General features: G+C 58.6%; 3 protein-coding genes across 3 annotated transcripts; all 3 read right to left on the reverse strand.

The window, feature by feature from the left end:
* Positions 1-1,050: 1,050 nt before the first annotated feature.
* LOC309683693 (uncharacterized protein) lies at positions 1,051-10,979 on the reverse strand (the record flags this gene model as incomplete). Its single annotated transcript, XM_082498015.1, has 9 exons — positions 10,898-10,979; positions 9,849-9,968; positions 9,521-9,728; positions 9,063-9,183; positions 8,958-8,981; positions 4,645-4,825; positions 1,778-1,991; positions 1,417-1,537; positions 1,051-1,150 (listed from the first exon to the last, which is right to left on the reverse strand). The coding sequence occupies exons 1-9, from the start codon at positions 10,970-10,972 to the stop codon at positions 1,051-1,053; spliced, it is 1,164 nt and encodes a 387-aa protein (XP_082354141.1). The 5' UTR covers positions 10,973-10,979.
* Positions 10,980-13,553: 2,574 nt separating this feature from the next.
* LOC309683645 (avidin-like) lies at positions 13,554-15,636 on the reverse strand. The gene is made up of 4 exons (XM_082497970.1): positions 15,373-15,636; positions 14,445-14,655; positions 13,865-13,985; positions 13,554-13,796 (listed from the first exon to the last, which is right to left on the reverse strand). Exons 1-4 carry the CDS (start codon positions 15,442-15,444, stop codon positions 13,763-13,765), a joined length of 438 nt encoding a protein of 145 aa, XP_082354096.1. The 5' UTR covers positions 15,445-15,636; the 3' UTR covers positions 13,554-13,762.
* Positions 15,637-15,819: 183 nt separating this feature from the next.
* On the reverse strand, positions 15,820-17,147 carry LOC309683644 (avidin-like). The gene is made up of 4 exons (XM_082497969.1): positions 17,046-17,147; positions 16,704-16,914; positions 16,257-16,377; positions 15,820-15,981 (listed from the first exon to the last, which is right to left on the reverse strand). The coding sequence occupies exons 1-4, from the start codon at positions 17,115-17,117 to the stop codon at positions 15,936-15,938; spliced, it is 450 nt and encodes a 149-aa protein (XP_082354095.1). The 5' UTR covers positions 17,118-17,147; the 3' UTR covers positions 15,820-15,935.
* Between the last annotated feature and the right edge of the window lie 1,714 nt (positions 17,148-18,861).

Below are 18,861 nucleotides of genomic sequence, written 5' to 3' on the forward strand. Positions count from 1 at the left end.
CACAGGGACCTGAGAAATCCCACTCCCCCGGGGGATCTCTTACTCTTCCCCTGGATGACGCACGCCATTCTTTTGGCCTGACACCAGCCCCTGTCTTTCTGCCCTGTTTGGCAGGGACAAGCTGCCCTGTTTGAGGTGTCAGGGAGGTGGCAGCCACCACTCCATGTCACGGCAGTGTGCACTAGCCTCGCTGGTTCCGGGCCAGGCTCAATGGACTGTCAGGCTAGCATGCTGGCATCCCCGGGGCTGTGTTATATTTGTAATGCTTCTGCAAGAGGCTTCATCTTCACCCATGGACCTGCCAAAAACGTTGTGTCAAAAGAGCTGACTAAGCTTGGCAGGCGTCCACAGAGGCAGATAGAGTGTCATTGCTGAAATCCGGCAGCTCAGAAGGGTAAAATCCCTGGTTGTAACCCAGGGGGATGGGATGGGATGGGATGGGACGGGATGGGACGGGATGGGATGGGATGGGATGGGATGGGATGGGATGGGATGGGATGGGGTGGGATGGGGTGGGATGGGGTGGGATGGGAGCTTTAACTGTGTACATCTTACTTCGTGTGTCATGCAGCATGAATGAAGCACTTTACCAACATCTCACATCTACTGATACTGTTACCTCCATCACCCAGCCCTACGGGAAGTCCTGGGGCTGGAAAGGCATCTAGGAGAGATGGGTATGAAGGCACCACGAGGAAGGTGGCTGGATTCAGGATGCTGACTCCATGTCTGCCAGCAGCAGGCAGGTGGGGAGCGACGGAGCAGGGTGGAAGTTTGTGTTAGGATGAGGTGGGAAATGACCCCAGGGAGCTGGATGGGGGTAATCGGGGGGTATACAGCTTTCCCTGGGGAAGGGCAGTGGTGAACCCTCACCTCTGCAGGGGTACCCATGGGGTAAAAGCTGCCTCAGAAGGGGAACGACAACAGTTTTTTAAAAAAGACAGCCACAGCTGACATGACTTCTAAATTTTTTTTTTTTTTTATGTGAGAAGCTGGTTTTGGTTGCCTTGGGTGTCCAGGCTGCAGCCAGAACATGCCCAGAACATGCCATCATGGGGTAGGTGAAGCTGCGTCCAAACAGGATGGGGACAAGCTTGGCAGGATCTTTCCTTTCAGGGTGCGTTTGCGTGTGAAGACATTTCTGCCCACCCTGTGGGAAGCAGAGAGTTCCTGTGGGATGATCTGCAGACATGATCCACTCAGGGGTGTTGCTAAATGCCCCCCAACTTGCCCTGAGCAGCTGCTGGATGCCCTTGCCCAGGGCAAGCCACTAGCCAGGAGGCATTGGCATCGCTGCTGCAAACCCGCGCTGTGGGGTTCCCAGGGGTAGTCCCATCGCCCAGGAGCATGCTTGTCCTCAGGGGTCCTGGGGAGGGCCCCTCTGTGGGGTCACTGCTCCCCATGTCCCCCCACTACCTCGTGGCTTTCCAGTCCTCCTCAAGGGACCCGACGGCTTCACGCAGCAGCCACATGGTGGTCAGCGTCTCCTTCCCGCCTGTGTCCACGAAGCACTGCCCCGCAAAGGCGGTGGTGGCATCTGGGGGAAGGGGTCAATGGGGATATATCCCCACTTGCTGGCTGCTTCTGCTTCCCTGACGTCCTCTTGGCCACAGCCATGTTTCTGCTACAACATCCACGCACCCACCCAAACCCTGCTGAGGGGACCGGCCCTTCCCCAGCAGTTCCCTCGGGTGAGTCAGGCAGGAAAATTCCTGTTGGCTACCTGTGTGGCTCCCAGTGCCCCTGAGGTGCTGACCCAGGGTGTCCCAGCACTTACTGGAGAACTTGTCCCAGCGCACGGTGAAGGCGAAGGTGGGCCAGCCCCCCTCGCTGGGCTGCTGCTGGGCGCCCATGAGGGGGGAGGCACGGGCACAGACGCCGGCCAGGGTGACCCGCGTGAGGTATTTCCCCTGGAAGCTCCCGTCATTCCTCACCGCCGAAATCTCCATCAGCGAGTCCTGCTCATTCCTCCACAGCCCGCTGAGCTGGCACTGAAGGGACACGGTCACAGGCCCTCTGCCCCTGCACATGGCACAGATGGGGACCCCATCCCTCCCACCCCCCGACGGCCGGAGCTGTGAGCCCTGCTGTGGGTGCGACGGCGGAGCACAGCTCTCCTTGTCCCCAGTTTGGTGAAATGCTCCCCCAGGTGTTGCCAGCTGCTGTGCAGGTGGTGCATCCTGGCCAACATGTCCCAGTCCAGCAGTGTGCATGGTGCCCCTGGGCACAGACCCCAAGGGAAAGGGATGCCCCTGTGCGTGGTAGCCCTGGGCACAGATCCCATGGGAGGGGATGCCCTCTGCACAGGCGAAGACCCCGTGGGAAAGGACGCCCCATGCATGGTAGCCCTGGGCACAGACCCTGTAGGATGACCCACGTTTGGTGCCCCTCTGGGAGAAGAACTTTGTGGAGATGGTGACCGGGTGGCTGGGGGTGACCCAGAGATACCCTGGCCATTGGCTGGACTAGGTGCTTGCAAAGCTCTCCTGCTTGTCCCAGCCCAAGATGGCATTTAAGAGGCGACCCCCCCACAGCTGCTCACACTGCATCCCAGTGCCATGTCTGCCACATCCCCATCACCACCCATCCCCGTACCTTCCTCTCCGCAGGGGAAATGCATGCCACCAGGGTCAGGGTGAGGACCAGGGCGAAAGCGTTGCTCCCCATGGCCGTGGGGCTGCAAAGCGCCCGGCACAGCTCCCTTCCAGCCCCACACCCCGTCCCCCTTTATAGGACTGTAACCGGAGTCCCATGGGCACTGGGCTGGCAGCTATGGGATGGGTGGCCGGGTGGCAGCGTGCCCGGGACAGGACAGGGGAGGCGAGGAGGTCTGCGTGACCTGGGCAGTGCTGGAGGAACGCGGGAACGAGCACGGCTGTGCAGAGAGAAGTCGGGGCGCGGGGGTGGTTTGCACATCCCCTATCCAAGAGGCTCTGCCAGCACATTCCTTGCACCACAACAGAGTCCCCGGGGTGGGCAGAGCCTGGCACTGCCCTACTGCCACGGTCCCGGTGCTGCCATCCACACACAGTGCTGCAGCAAACACAGCCCAACCAGTTCTTCTCCGCTGCACTGGAGGGAGTTCCTCCTCATGGCAGTCCCCTCCTGTGTTACAACTTTCTGCTGCTGTTTCTATGCTGTTTTCTCTGCTGACTGTGCTGGGCTTTCCCTGGCTCTGCAGTGGGAGCTCTTGGGCACCCCAGAATTGGTACCATTTCTCAGTGCAGAAGGGGTTTTCTGGAAGATATGTAGATAGTAAAATTTGGTTATCCCTCTGGAGGGGACACCCGGTGCATGGTGCTCCCATGCACAGACCCCACGGGAGGCAACACCACATGCATGGTGCTTTGCGGCCAGGTAGGGTACAGCTACAAGGCAGAGCCCTGTCTGAGCCCTCCTGAGGGGTCCCTAATGGTACAAGACTGTAACAAGGATGGGCAGGTGGGCAGGAGTCCTCAGACCACCTGAGTATTGCACAGGGACACAGCACAGCCACCTCCTCCAAGATATCTCTCCAACCAGGTGAATGTGTCACTGCTGATGCTGCAGGGGAGGACAGAGCCGGTGCTGGGATGTGTCCAGCTCAGGGGGAATCTCTCTGGCCCCTACCCTGCACAGGGGATGAACATCTGCTTTGAGCATCCTCCAAAGACACATCTGCCCCAGGCTTGAAGACACCAGGAGGACCACTTTCCTCTTCCTGGGGAGCAGGATGTGGTGATGCCCATGTGAAAATTTCACTTTGTTTTAATTATAAAATTATAGTAGCTGCCTTCAGTTACCATCCCAGAGACTTGCTCCAAAAGCCCTCGGGGTCCCGGCACCACTCTCCCTTGCCTGCTGCCCAGCTGGCTCCCAGCACCGGCACCCACACCCAGGGCTCAGTGCTGCCCCCAGGGTCTCCATGCTGTACTCATGGGGCAGCCCCAGCACAGAGCAGGGATGGAGAAGTGCCCTGCAGCCCTACCCTGCCCTGTCTTTCCCATTGCCTTTCCAGTCATTCCTGAGGCTGTCAACTTTATCTTCCGTGACCCACATGGTCCTCAGTATTTCCTGCCTGTCCTTGTCCATGAAGCACTGGACCATGGAGGTGGTGGTGGAGTCTGTACCCGATTAAGGGGTTGGAGGTGGGAGAGGGAGCTGGGATGGGTGTTTGCCTCTTAGGCAGAGAGCTTGCCAGTTAGTGAGTGAGAAAAGCTGACTGCAGGTGGGTGATGTTTCCCTCTCCAGCCTCCTGACCTGCAGGGACATGGCACTAGACAGGCATTGGGATACACAGGGCATGGGGGGGATGACCCCACCTGAGCCTGCATCCAGCTCTGCCCCACCTTGTCCTGAGCAGGACCTGCCTGGGCAAGAGCCAGCCGTGGGAACTGGGAGGTGCCATCAGCCATGCGGCTCTGGTGTTAGGGATGTGGGAGCACCGAGGGCACCACAGGAGGGCAGGGGACCATCAGAGACACCACGGGGAAGGCTGGGGATCTCTGAGGACACGGCAGAGATGGGGGAGCAGTTGGGACACCAAAGGGGAAGGCAGGGGATCATCAAGGATACTTCAGGGAAGGCAGAAGAACATCAGGGACACCACAGGCAGGGCAGGGGAGCTCTGGGGACACCTCAGGGAGGCTGGGAAAGGAGAAACACCTGGAAAGCTCCTGATGATGATGAAGCTGAAGGTGGGCTGCTCTTCTGGTTCGTGTGGTACTGGGACCCCTGCAGTGGTGACAGCTGGATTTCACTCGTTCTGGCCATCACAGCCTTGTGGTAGGAGCCAGTGAATTCACCTTTTCCATTCAAAGGCCTGATGGTCATGTTGGAGCCCAGGCTGTTAATCCAGCACCCGGTCAGCTCTCACTGGAGTGGAGGGGACTCAGCGTTGCTGCTGCGGCACAGCTCAGGTGTGGGCAGGGTGGCAGGAATGGGCACCCCCAGGAGCCTCAGAGGGGAAGCTGGAAGAGCTACAGGTCCCCTGTCCACCCAAGGGGAGGTACTGCCAAGAGTGATGAGCTTTGTCACACGTTGGGGAGGCAGGTCACATCTGGGAGGGTGCCCCAGCTCCCAGACAGCACCAGGAAGGGCTGGGGACCTGGCTGAGGAGCTCCTCCATCCTCCCATGGTGATGGTCTGCGCCCAGCAAGGGGGCAGCCAGAGCTGGGTCAAGGAGAGAGGCAGAGGACCAGTGTATGGTCCTGACCAGGGGGCTGGTGGGAGTGACGAGCAGGCAGACATGGCAGAGGGGACAGGAGCTACGAGACTTCATTTATAAGTGAAGTTATAAGCTTTAAAATCAAATTTATTCTTTTGCCATCCCTGCAGCATGGCTGGGTACCAGGCTGTGCCTGCACACATACTCAGACCAACCAGCTGTAGGGTCTCTGGGTGACTCCCTGGCTCCATCTGCTCAGGTAGAACAACAGCTGGATTGAGACAAATGCTAGGCACTGAGACGTTCAGTGTTGAGATGTTTGTAAAGAGTCAACAGGAACAGTCCCTGCAGAAATGGTCGTCTAGGACAGTCTTCTGCACGTGGTTAAGACATGTTTCGGCACATAAGTGCTGTTTCCCATGTAGTTGAGACAAGCAGTAGCAACGGATCATGTGTACACCGGAACATGGCCAACAGCCCGACAAGGCCAGAGCAGGGAGCGGTTTGGGGAGTCTCACCTGACCCCACTGGAGGTGCTGCTGCAAGGACCCCTGCAATGAAGACTCCTTCTCCATCCAGAGAGTGACTGACTGATCCCCTACATGAGCATTACCTGGTGCCAAGATCCCAATAAGTTATTCTTTTTTTTTTTTTTAACAGATACACTACCTGTGAGCACCTGTGCAACACAGACACTGTGGCAGCGATACGCTGCCTGTGATTGCAAGGTGCCTCCTGCCTCCTCCAGCTCCCGGTGCCTCTGAAGACATTCACAGTGCCTGAATGACCATGACCAAGGCTCATCAATGCAGCCGCAATGGCTGCTTTGCCTCCCAGAGGTCTGCAGCAGGGCCAAAGGGGACTCCACTGCTCACCTCTGCCATGCCAATGAGCCCGAGCTGGAAGGAGGCAAACAGCTCTGGGTTTGTGGCTCAGAGAGGCAGAGCAGACGTGAGCACTATAAGCAAGTCTTGAAGCTGGGTAAAACCCTGATGAATGCCCAACGCCCGCAGTGAAGCATCCCCAGCCAAAGCCTACCCCCCCCAGACACCTGCAGGCACCCCTGGCACACCATGTCCTACCACCTGCCACCCCAAAACCGAGATGCTGGATGTGTCACAGCCTTGTTGAGTTCCCTGGTATAAGGACTGACCTTGCAAACAGCTCTGACAGCCCATGCCTGCTGCATTTCTCATCAGTACTGTGGCTGCCTGCAAGGGTTTGCAGAGTGCTCAAAGTGTGGTCAGCATTGCCACCTTGCTGGAGCACCCCAGGATGGCTGCACAGCCTCTGGGGAGCCCTGCCTCAAGGAAATGTTGACATGACAGCAATAATAAAGTCAGGAGGATGTATGCAGTAAAGCTGCAGGCTTAGCAGGATGCCCGACTGCTGAGCTGGCCACACATCGAGGTGAGAGCAGAGTCCTGCGGCCCCTCTGCCACCCTCGTTCCTAATTCTCAGGTTCCTCTAAAGCAGGTAAAAGGCTGCACAGACCAAAGGACATGGCAAGCAGAGGGCTGGTGCAAAGGCATTCTGCTCAGAAAGACTGTCAGGCAAGAGAAAAAGCTGAAGAAATTCCACGTAGTCACCGAGAAGGAAACAGCAGCATCATTGCAGAAGCAGAAGATGGACACGAGAGAAAAATGTGAAAAGCAAACCACATGCAAGTCTGCTACGAGGTGGACTAAAACACAGAGCAGGTGGAACACTTGTTAAAGTCACAGATGCTGTTAGCAAAGCTCTCCCACAGCATTTGTGGCAGGAAAACCAGGGGAGCAGTGGGAGGTGGCATCTCCACCAGCCCACTCCTGCCTTTAAGCTGCTCAAATCCCAGGCAGGGTGCAGCACAGGGTGTGCAGCATTGTCTGGTGTTATTTTGACACCGAATAACTGGATGACTGAGTTTCAGACTCAGACCCGGAGCTGAGTTTCCTGGAAATCATTCATTTTGGCTAAGGGGAGTGATTCAGTCAGCAGCAGCCCTGCCCATTACAGTAAGTCACAAAGTCCATCAGGCAGGGGCTTGGGGCAGGATTTCCTGGACATTCCTTTTCCAGTAAATCACACACATTTCGCTAGGAAGAGTTTTGGGACTGGATGTACTGCAGCTACCAGTGCTGTGCTGCCAGTATAGAGCAGCCCTTGCCACTCACCGGGGGTACAGGCACAGCCAGGACCCCGCACCTGCCTGTCCAAGGGCTGCCTGGGAGCTGGGGGGGTCCAGGCCAATTTTTTTTGGGTGCAGAAGGGTCCCCCATCTTACCCTCCTATCACGCTCGCCTGGCACCGTGCAGAGAATCACGGAATCACGGAGTTTCAGAGTTGGGACCTCTAGAGATCATCTAGTCCAACTCCCCTGCCAAAGCAGGATTGCCCAGAGCACATTACTCAGGACTGCATCCAGGCGGGTCTTGAAAATCTCCAGGGAAGGGGACTCCACCACCTCCCTGGGCAGCCTGTGCCAGTGCTCTGTCACCTGAACCGTAAAGAAGTGTTTCTGTGTATTTGAACGGAACTTCCTGTGTTCTAACTTGTGCCCATTACCCCTCGTCCTGTCACTGGGAACCATTGAAAAGAGCCTGGCTCCATCCTCCTTCAACCCACCCTTTAGATACTTGTACGCCATAATAAGGTCTCCCCTCAGCCTTCTCTTCTCCAGGCTAAAGAGTCCCAGCTCTCTCAGCCTTTCCTCATAAGGGAGATGCTCCAAGCCCTTAATCATCTTAGTTGCCCTTCGCTGGACTCACTCCAGCAGTTCCCTGTCCCTCTTGAACTGGGGAGCCCAAAACTGGACACAGTGTTCCAGTTGTGGCCTCACCAGTGCAGAGTAGAGGGGGAGAATGACCTCCTTCGACCTACTGGCCACACTCTTCCCTATGCAGCCCAGGATGCCATTGGCCTTTTTGGCAACAAGGGCACATTGCTGGCTCATGGATAATTTACTGTCTACTAGGACCCCCAGATCCTTCTCCTCCGAGCTACTTCCCAGCAGGTCCACCCCTAACCTGTACTGGTGCTTTGCATTCTTCCTCCCCAGGTGCAAGACCTTGCACTTGCTGTTGTTGAACCTCATTAGGTTCTTCTCTGCCCAGCTCTCCAGCCTGTCCAGGTCACGCTGGATGGCAGCACGGCCCTCTGGGGTGTCAGCCACCCCACCCAGTTTGGTATCATCAGCAAACTTGCTGAGCATACACTCTGTCCCCTCATCCAGGTCATTAATGAATATATTAAACAAAATTGGACCGAGTATTGACCCCTGGGGGACGCCACTGGTTACAGGCCTCCAACTGGACTCTGTGCCGCTGATCACAGCCCTCTGAGTTCTGTCACACAGCCAACTCTCAATCCACCTTGCTGTCACCTCATCTAGCCCATACTTCCCTCAGCTTCCTAATGGGGATGTTATGGGAGACAGTGTCAAAAGCCTTGCTAAAGTCAAGGTAGATGACAAGGTAGAAGAGCCAGTGCTGACCTGTCTTTGGTGTCCGATGATCACTTTGGGGATGCACCATCCCATTTGGGTTGGAACACAGGCTTTCCTGGGGCAAGTCTCTTCCTGGAGTAAAGGGGTGAGAGTTTCACCCCGCACCTATCACAGTACTTTAGCCCAGCTTCCCCAAGACACATCCACAGACTGCACAAGTTTGGGTTTAAAGGAAAATATCCTTATATTTATTTGGATTTTGATGACATTTTTGCACAGAGCTGATAACAGCCCTAATTGTGGTGCACACCGATGCTGCTGAGCGGTCCCTCAGTCTCCCAAGCCCAGCTGAAGTGACAGGCTTCTCCCTCCTCCTCTCAGTCTATCCGAGTGAAGATATTGTGGCCGGTCCTGTGGGGAAGCAGAAGCCCATCAGTGCCTGGCCAGCAGAGGAGCAGGGGTCCCAGCCAGGCTGGGTGTCCCATGTCTCACCTGGTGGCTTTCCAGTCACTGGGCAGGGAATCGACCTTCTCCCGCAGCAGCCAGGTGGTCTGCAGGACGTCCTCCCCTCTGTCCCCAGCAAAGCACTGGCCAACGAAGACAGCTGTGGAATCTAGGGGAGCGGTGGCTTTTAGCATCTCAGCAGGACCCCAACTGCTTTTGGGCCAGTGGGTTTAATGTTCACGGAGCCCAGGTGGGTCGCGATGGTTGCAGGGAAATGCTCTGCACCACAGATGCTGTCAAAGCAACTCTCGCCGCTGCCTAGCCCGAACAGTGTTTTGGGAGGTGTCCTGCTATGCGCAGACACCATCCAGAGCGGGGAGAGATTAGGGAAGGACTGACTGGGAACAGCAGAGGGGACAGAGGGATTGGGGTGGGTGCTGGGAGCCTGAGCTCCCCTCCTCATCCCATCACCCCATCCAGGCACAGTTGATACTGCAGCTACCAACCAGAAAACTTCCAATTGACGGTGAAGCCGAAGGTGCACTTCCCATCCTCGTCCAAGTGCTGGGAGCCAATAAGGGGGGATGGCTTGATGGGTTTCTGGGCACTCGATACGGCAGTGTAGTACTCGCCGGAGAAGTTTCCCTGGCTGTCGATGTCTGACACCAGCATCCTGGAGCCCAGATCGTTCTTCCACCAGCCGGTCAGGTCACACTGATGGGACACAACCACATGTGTCCCCGGGGGTTGCCTACACACAGCCCCTAAGTCCTGCCCCATGGACTGAGCCCCCTGTTTGTGCCCCTCTGATGCCCACAGGGTGCTGGCACTCACCTTGCTGTTCCTAGTGAGGTGTTTCTGCTCGCGACTCGGCCACCACTTGGTGTTGATTGCCTTTCCCTTCTTTGAGCTGGTCTTCTCCTCACTGGGGATCTCAGCTGCCTGGCAGAGGAGCTTGGAAAAAAAAGAAAACACAAGGGCAAGCTATGGGCAGCATCACAACAGGGTGTCTCCAGAGCCCCAGGAATGCTTAGGCATTTGTTTTTAAGAGACATGATTCATAAAGTGGATGACATCTCAGCCATGTCAGGAGGGCCAAAAGCTGAGGTAAGCCGAGCAGAAGGGGAGAGGTGAATAGACAGGATGGGAGCTAAAGGCAGGAGCTACAGACAGGTAGGAACATAGGCAGGATCAGCCCCTCCAGGTGAGATGCATGACCCCAGGGCATGTCTGCCTGTACGGCTGGGGATATGTGCTGTGCTCAGCACTAGTGCGTGGCATGAGTGGGGAACCCACTGGGACAGGCAGAGCCCTCATGTTCATGGTGGGCTCCTGCACAGACAAGGAGGTGGCACAGCCAGAGCCCTGCAGCATTTCACCTGCGAGGCTCCAGCTCCAGCTCTGGGCACTGCCTGTCCTCTCCCACACTGCACCTCCAAGGGCAGGGGGAAACCACCCTGGGGCAGGGTCCCCAGGTTTCCTCTGCACCCATTCCCCTGCATGTCCCCGCGGCAGGGGTCCCCCAGGGCCAAAGAAAGGGATCCCAATGCACATCCCTCCCCGGGGACATGGACAACCCTGGAGCATCCCACCCGCCTCGGAGCACTTCCCTCGGCAGGAGCTCCCATCAGTGTCCCCCCTAGAGCAGGGAGTCCCCCTGCTGCCAGGGATTCCCCCCACAGGTGGGTCATCCACTCGTGTTCCTCCCCCCACAAGTACTGCAGCTCCCATGTGTGCCATCCCCCCACGGAGGAGGGTTTCCCACGCGTTTCCTTCCCCGGACCCCGGGACCCCTACACGTGCCCCCGTGCAGCCTGCCCCGGTGCCGAGCTTCCCACGCGTGTCTCCCCAGCAGGCACCCCCACGCGTGCCGCGGCTCCCACCTGGCTCCCCGCCGCAGCCGCGGCCAGGGCGGTCCCGGTAGCCAGGGCGACCACGGAGAGAAGGTGGCGACTCATCAGGCGGCAGCGACGAAACGGAATGTCGCTGTGCCGGGACCGCTCGTCCCTTTATAGCCCGACAGGAGCCTGCCGCCTCCTTCCCGGAAAGTCCCGCGGCACCGGCGGGAGGGACCGGGACGGAGATGGGGATAGAGATAGGCACAGGGGCGAGGACGGGGATGGGGATGGGGATGGGGATGGGGATGGGGATGGGGATGGGGATGGGGATGGGGATGGGGATGGGGATGAGGACGGACAGAGGTATGGGGATGGAGATGGACAGGGGGATGGGGATGGAGGTGGGGACCGCAGTGGACACAGGGACAGGGATGGGGATCGGCACCGGTCTGGGGATGCAGACACGGCTGACTGGAGCTGCCCACTGACATGGCCCAGTCTGGGGGTCCCTGGCCCGGGTCCCAGTGTCCCCTAGCTGAGGGCTGTGCTCGGGCTTCACCCCTGCCCTGCAGGAGCTCCTGCATCCCAAACTGCCCCCTGGTCACCGCGGATAGAGGGATGCGGAGTGGCGAGGGCAGGGCAAGGGTGTGTGTGCAGGCATAGCTGGTGATCTGCGTGGCTACAGGGATTTGGCAGACAGAGGAAGCTAAGAAACGCCAACAGCAACAGGGGGCGGTGGCAGTGACACTGACAGTGTTGGCCTCCTGTAAACCCTGTGGTTTTGCTTTCTGTTTCTGTTCCCCTGTGTAGCAAACAGGCTGCTCACATCATCTCCTATCCCTATTGAGTGCCTTTTTAAGACAACACAAGAGGCAGGGAATTTGTAGCTGTGGGCGTGATGAAAGGACAGAAATGAACACTTACATCCCTGTGGGTCCCACAAGGTTCTTTCTCACCCTGCATCCCTTGATGGACTCTCCCCACCTGGGCTCCCAGCCTCATCCTCCCACTCCCACTGGGTTCCTGAGGCTTTAACCTCCCAGACAGTTTGGAGAAGCATTTGGGAACCCACTCAATGCTGCTGGCGACAGTCACAGCAGGTGTTTGGCGAGGGTGAGCACGAGCATGAGCCCAGAGTAGCCATGACAGTGCCAAGGATGCCAGTGCGCAATGGGGCTGAACTGGGTGTCTGCGTGTAGACGGCAGGAGTGAAGATGAGGGTGCAAGGGTGAGGGTGAGGATGAGGATGTGGGGGTGAGGATGAGATTGCAGGGGTGAGGATGAGGATGCAGGAGTGGCTTTTAATGAGAATCTGAACCACCAGGCATGTCAGCCAGTTGGGCTTGGCTGGTGCAGGCATACCCTCAGTAGGCTCTGGTCTGTGCACTCTCCAGGAGCTGTGGGGGCTGAGAGCAGCCCCAGAGCCCAGCAGGAAAAAAGGGAGTGGAGCAGAGGCTGAGGAAGGCTGGGGAAAGGTGGGTAAACTGTAAGAGGAAGAAGATGGTGGAGAGGTCTTGACACTTTCCTGGGGTGCTGTGTGCTTGCTGCCCCAAAGGCCCTGCCCCATCCGGTAGCGTCTTCTCCCAGCAGTCCTGCAGCCCCCAGGCAGCACCCTCCTTTGAGCCCTTTCTGCCTCTCCCTGCCAGGCAGCACCCTCCTCCAAATCCTCTGTGCTTCTCCCTGCCAGGCAGCACCCTCCTAGCCCTTCGCGCCTCTCCCTGCCCACACAGCTTCTCTCTGGGGTGCTCAGGGGCACCCGAGTTAGGAGCTGTGAGTTATGGATTAGAGGACCTGTGAGTTGGAAACTTCATGATTTGCTGAAGTGATGAATTAGTGAGTTCACACGTTAGACGGGTCCGTGCAAAGGGCAGTGGGCCCTTGTTTCGTGCGTGTGTTTGTTTTCTTTCCCAATGAACTGGTAAAATAAAGTTTAATGTACATGCGACGTTGTCTTGTCCATTTGAACACCTGCAAGCAGCCTTGTCCTGTTCCACCCTCTGGCTGATGGGGTGACAGCAAGTTAGTGGGAAATACATGCAAATGTGCATATATACCTCAGGGATCCCTCCAGTGTCCGGCCTTAGCCACCCAGTCTGCCCAGCAGCTGCCCCTGCAGCCCCAGGTCCCTCCTCTGGTCCTTCCAGTATCAGCCCTGGACTTTGGACCACCCCAGTGCCCCCGGCTAGTAGCTCGTGACCATCGTCCCCTCTGTGGGGGCTGGCACCCAGCCCTCCCCCATATGTGCACCCAGGGCCAAGCCCCCCACCCAGAGCAGTAGCTGGAAATGCAGTTTAATGGGAAGATGGGGCAGAGTGGGCTGCAGAGATGCAGGATGAGGCCAGGTGAGTGTGCTGGTTTGCCTGCATGCAGCCTTCACCCCAGCCCCCGGCCTTGGGACATCCCACTGCTCCCTGCCAGGGATGCTGCCTGGGGCTGCCCACCACAGGGCCCCTGTGGGTGCCCCAAATGGGGCAAGAAGACACCTGCTGAGGCCCAAAGCCATGGCTGGGAAGCAGGATTACCCAGCTGCTGTCCTCCCCTTGTCCGGCAGCCAGGTCCCTCTCAGCCCCCAAAACACCACCACCCCAGCCACTGCCTGGCCCCCACCTCGACCTGCCCACAGCCACAGAGTGGCTTCTTGCACCCCAAGGACACACAGGGCACAGCTCTGTGACAGACAGAGAAATGTTTATTTGGCTCCATATGTGGGGGTAGCAAGCTTTGGGAACGGGGGAGCCCACCAGCAGGCTGCTGGGAGGCACTGGAAGGCACTGGGGGGAAGCAGGGCAGGGCAAGGGTGTGTTTCCCAGCTGGGAGGAGGTGGGAGCCCAACCCGGGATCGGGGCAGCAGATAGCATTGGAGGTGCAGGCGGGACAGCAGGGAGCAGACAGCTCTGGTCCCCATTCCCATCACTTGATGCGGGTGAAGACAGAGGTGCCGACCCTGCGGGGAAGCCATGTCAGCAGGAGGGGAGGGGGTGTCAGGGGCGGGAGGGCAGGGGCCAGGCTCACCTGGTGGCTTTCCAGGTATCCCTGCGGGACGGGACCTCTTCCCGCAGGAGCCACGTGGTCTCCAGCGTCTCCTTGCCGCGACGGTCCACAAAGCACTGGCCCACAAATGCAGTGGTGGAGTCTGGTGGGGTTCAAGTGGGGTAGAGGGAGCTCAGAGCCTGCAGCTCCAGTCAGGGCAACCTGGGCCACCAGATCTTGGCAGACAGACAGACAGACTCCCCCCGACACATGCCCTCGAGAGACAGATGGATTGCCCCGCCACGTTGCTCAGGTGGGTCCATTCCACATCGCCTGGACAGATAGATGGGCACCACCCCTGCCATGTCACTTGGACCGAGAGATTGTCACCACCACCACCTCTCCCAGACAGACAGACACCCCTGCCACCCACCCCAAACAGAGACACCCCCCCCCCCTCCATCCCATGGCAGGAGCGAGTGCGTGTGACCTCTCTGTGGCCACAGCCAGGGTTTCTTGGGTGCCACAGAGGGTGTGAGGGACCAGCCGGGGGGCACCCCGCTCCCTGCATGGGCCGGGGATTGCTGGCTGCCCCGGGATGCTGTGCCGGGTACCGCTGTACCTGCGAACTGCCACTGCACAGTGAAGCCGAAGGTGGGCTGCCCCTTGGCACCGGGGTGCTGCTGGGCCCCTTGCAGGGGTGACACCAGGATCTGCTTGTTGGTGGCTGCCACGGCGGTGTGGTAGGAGCCCAAGAAGGTCCCGGCTGCATCCAGGACTGAGATGGTCATGTTGGAGCCCATCTCGTTCCTCCACTGGCCCTGCAGGTCACACTGAAAACCGGGGGTTGTGACGGTGTCTTGTGCAATTTCGAGCCATGGCCGCCCCTCCAGCTTGCCTGGACGTGTGCCCCGTGTATGTGGGGCTGGCACAGCCCCTTCTCACAGCAGCTGGGACCGGTGGCATGGGCACTGGCTGGGCCGGCATCTCTCCCTCCCATGGCAGGGCAGGGCAGAGCTCAGGGTGCTGGGTACCCACCCCCATACCAGGGGTAGGTGACCAAACCTACCCTGAGGGACATCACAGCCAGGGTTGGCAGCCCCCTTGGCCGTGCACGCTGCACCCTGGGATGGCACAGCAGGAGCACGCAGCCCCTTGGCCCCAAAGGCTGCGTGCTGGGATGGCACAGCACAGCACGGCATGGCACAGTGGAAACACGCAACACCCTCAGCCATGCACACTTTGCCTCGGGAGTGGCATGGCATGGCACGGCATGGCATGGCACAGCATGGCATGGCACGGCATGGCACAACGTGGCATCAGGCAGCACAGCACAGCACAGCAACAGCTGGCATCCCCTTGGCCCTGACTGCTGCACCCCAGGGGTGGCACAGCACAGCGCGGCATAGTGTGGCACAGCATGGCACAGCCAGGGCGTGCAGCCCCTCATCCGCTCACCCTCCACCCTGGGGACAGCACTGCACAGCACGGCGTGGCACGGCTGGAGCAGGCAGCCCCCCAGCCGGGCACTGCCCCCAGGCTACCCTTACCTTCCTGGCGGCAGCAGCATGGGGGCCGAGCAGGGCCACGGCGAGCAGAAGACAGCAGCTGAGGCTCCCCATGGCGGCAGTGGTGGCAGCCGTGCGCAGTGCCTGGTCTCTGCCGGCGCTGTGCCTGTGTCCGCTCAGCCCCTTTTATAGCAGAGGGGGCTGTGGCCTCACAGCGGCTGCCCATGCCGGGCATCCTGCCAAGGGCGATCCCGGTGGGACACGGGCCACCGGCCACCGCGCCGGACTGAGCAGGATGCTGTTTGCCCGGCCAAGGTTGGGGTCCCGAGGGAGCACAGCATGGTAGTGGGAGCTGCGATGGAGGAGCCTGGGGCCATGGGGGGTCCATGGCAAGGGACACACACTGAGCCTCGGGGATGGTGACAGGAGAGGTGCTGAGGGGGGGATGGGGGAACGTGGGCCTTGAGCCACGACACAACAGGAGTCTGGTGGCTGTTTTCAGCAAAGCTTTATTGAGATAAGCAGGTGGTGGGGCAGGGGGGGGACCCGCACCCCCAGTGCTGCCCGCCGTTGCTGCTGGCCTGGGAACCCCGGTGCTGCCACCGTCACTCCTTCTGTGAGTGCAGGCGGGTGAAGACATTGATGCCGACCCTGTGGGGACACAGAGGGAGGAGACATAAGGGTGGGAAATGCACCCTCGCACAGGGCGAATGCACCCTCCCAGTGCTGAATGCCCACCCAGCCCCGTGCCACCCACCAGCAGTGTTTGCACCTTGATGGGACCCCCGGGGTGACTGCCCATGAATACCCCACCCGTGGTCACCACCGCACCGGCAGCAGCTCTGCGGGGCACTGAGCACCGTGGGGTGGGAGAGCCCCGACCCCCACAGAGATGCACAGGAGTGGGGCAGGGAGAGGGAGCTCACCTGGTGGCCTTCCAGTCATCTTTGATGTTGTCCACACGGGAACGCAGGAGCCACATGGTCTTCAAAACCTCCTTTCCGTCCTCATCCACAAAGCACTGGCCGGTGAAGACAGTGATGGAGTCTGCAGGGACAGAGTAGGAGGTGGAGGGGAGCATGGCCGGGGTGGCATGTCTTACATGGAGACAGGGAGACAGCAGTGGGCTTCAGCTCCCAGAGCATCTTCTGTGCCCTTGGACTGGGAAGTGACAGCAGCCGAGGAACTCTGGGCTCAAGGATGGGGGAGCATCAGGGACACCACAGGGTATGGGAGAGCAGTGAGGACACCGCAGGGAAAGGCAGAGAATCATCAAGGATAATGCAGAGAGGGCAGAAGAGCATCAGGGACGCCACAGGGGAGGGCAAAGGAGCTCTGGGGACTCTGCTGGGACGTTGGGGAAGGAGAAGCACCTGAAAAGCTCCAGTTGACGGTGAAGCCAAAAGTGGGCTGGCTCTTCTGGTAGATGCGGTGCTGTGCCCCCTGCAGTGGTGACAGCTGGATCTCGTTTGATGTGGCAGTCACGGCCGTGTGGTAGGAGCCGGTGAATTCGCCTTTTCCATTCAAAGCCCCGATGGTCATGTTGGAGCCCAGGTCGTTGACCCAGCGCCCGGTCAGCACACACTGGAGTTGAGGAGACTCAGCATTGGTGCCACCACACAGCCCAGGTGTGGGCAGGGTGGCAGCAGCGGACACCCCCGGCGGTTGCAGCCCCCCTGCCCACCCTGCCCCCTTCATCCCAGCCCTGCCGTTACCTTTCTTGCAGAGAAGCCGGGAGCCACCAGGGCCAGGCTGAGCACCAGGAGGAAGAGAGTTGCTTGCACCATCTCTGCAGCGTACCTGGGGATGTGCTGCTCGCAGGGCTCTGCCAATGCGCCTGCCCTCTCGCCTTTTTATAGCTGCCAGGGCCATGGCTGGCAGCTCCCGCCAGGGCATTGTGCAATCTGGGTGTTTCCAAATTTGCAGTTCCTGGCTGTACGAGAGAGTGTTTGCAGTCAGATATTCCCAGAAGCGCCTGCCGAAACTGTCCCTCCTTGCTCACACTTCCCTGGCACCTTTCGGGGAGGTCCCGGCTCCTGCAGGTTAGTGACTGCCAGCAGAGATGCTCAGCCAGGGGGAAAACCCCTCTCAGGAGCTGCTGTCCCTTCTGCCACCCGTTTGCCACCCCACTGCTGTGCCTGGGGCACATAGGGGTGACAAGGAGCCTTAACCCCCAATGCACCCCGGGATTAGCTGCAGCACACAGCTTCACCCCTTACTGAGCATCCTCGTGCAAACCCACCCAGCACTGGGCTCCATTCAGGGCTTCGCTTTTTACCCCCCTCCCCGGTACTGAAGCAGCCACAGATCAGGCTACAAAGTGCCCGGTCTCCTCTTACCCAAGCTGGCATGAAGGTTTGCTGCTGTTTTTACAAGCTGGCTTTTGTTGGAAGGAAATTATTTTGTTTATGAAAAGCAAACATTCCCTGAATATCTGGGACGTTACATTTTAATGCTGACAAAAATTGTATTTATGCGGGGATTCTTAAATAACTTTCAGTACGTGGTTATACAATTCCCCTTATGTTATAGTTATTGCTGTCCAGGGAGGCTGAAGTGGCTCGGTTCACACCAGATTTTCTCCCCATTCCTCAATGATTTTCAAGGCAGTCTCCTAAAATATGTGTGCTTTAATTCCCCCAGCCATCACAGCAAGAGCTGATGAAGACCCACGCACCAGAAAACGCTCCTTTTCTTAAAAGGGAGAAAAGTCAACTCTTTGCAGCTTCTCAGAAATACTGCCCAAATTTAACTCCCTTTTAATCTCACATTTGAGCCCCAGTTTCTCTCCGTCAGTGAAATTCACTGCCATCCAGAGCTGCTGCTGGCATCCTAACGCCTCCCTCTTCTCTCCGCGGGAGCCCCACAGCCCTCTCGCACTCCCGCCCGCAGGAGCTCCCCGGCCAGCAAGCCGGCTGCCCTCGGGAAATTTCTGCCCCGGTGTTTGCTTCCTTCTATCTCAGAAATTAACTGCAGGATAAAGTGTGTTTTCCCACACAGCTGCTGTTTGTTTTGGCTGGTTTGTTCAGCAGACGGGCACCACCTGGACCGTGGTTGTTGTTTGTGATAAGGAGTAGAGTCAGTCTGGGAAGGTCGCAGGGGGCAGGAGGAGGGCATCACCCCCTTGTCATCACCCCCTCTCCATCTCCACCTCACCATGACCTTGGTTCAGGGACCTCAGGGCCACCGGTGGGCACAGGAATGGGCAACACAAGGTGTCCACGCTGGCACCGGTGCTTACAGCAACCCACAGCTCATGTACAGCCGCAGGTTTATTTTAACATCACACAAACAATATTGGTGCTATCTGCCCGTAATCTTTATTTTTCCCATGTATAACAATCCCTATCCCAGTGGTGTATCTTGCAGGTGCGGGGATCAGCTCAGTGCTCAAGGAGGTGGATTTGTCGACCAGTCAAAAATGAAAAAAGCCAAGAGCTGGGCTGTCTCCATGGGGTTTGTACCCTCCAAAGGGCAGCCAGCGAAGCGGCTTGGGGCTGGCAATCATTACCACGGCTAAATCCTGCGGTG

This window comes from Vanellus vanellus (genome assembly GCF_965231255.1).
Source record: "Vanellus vanellus genome assembly, chromosome: Z".
NCBI classification, from domain to species: Eukaryota; Metazoa; Chordata; class Aves; order Charadriiformes; family Charadriidae; genus Vanellus; species Vanellus vanellus.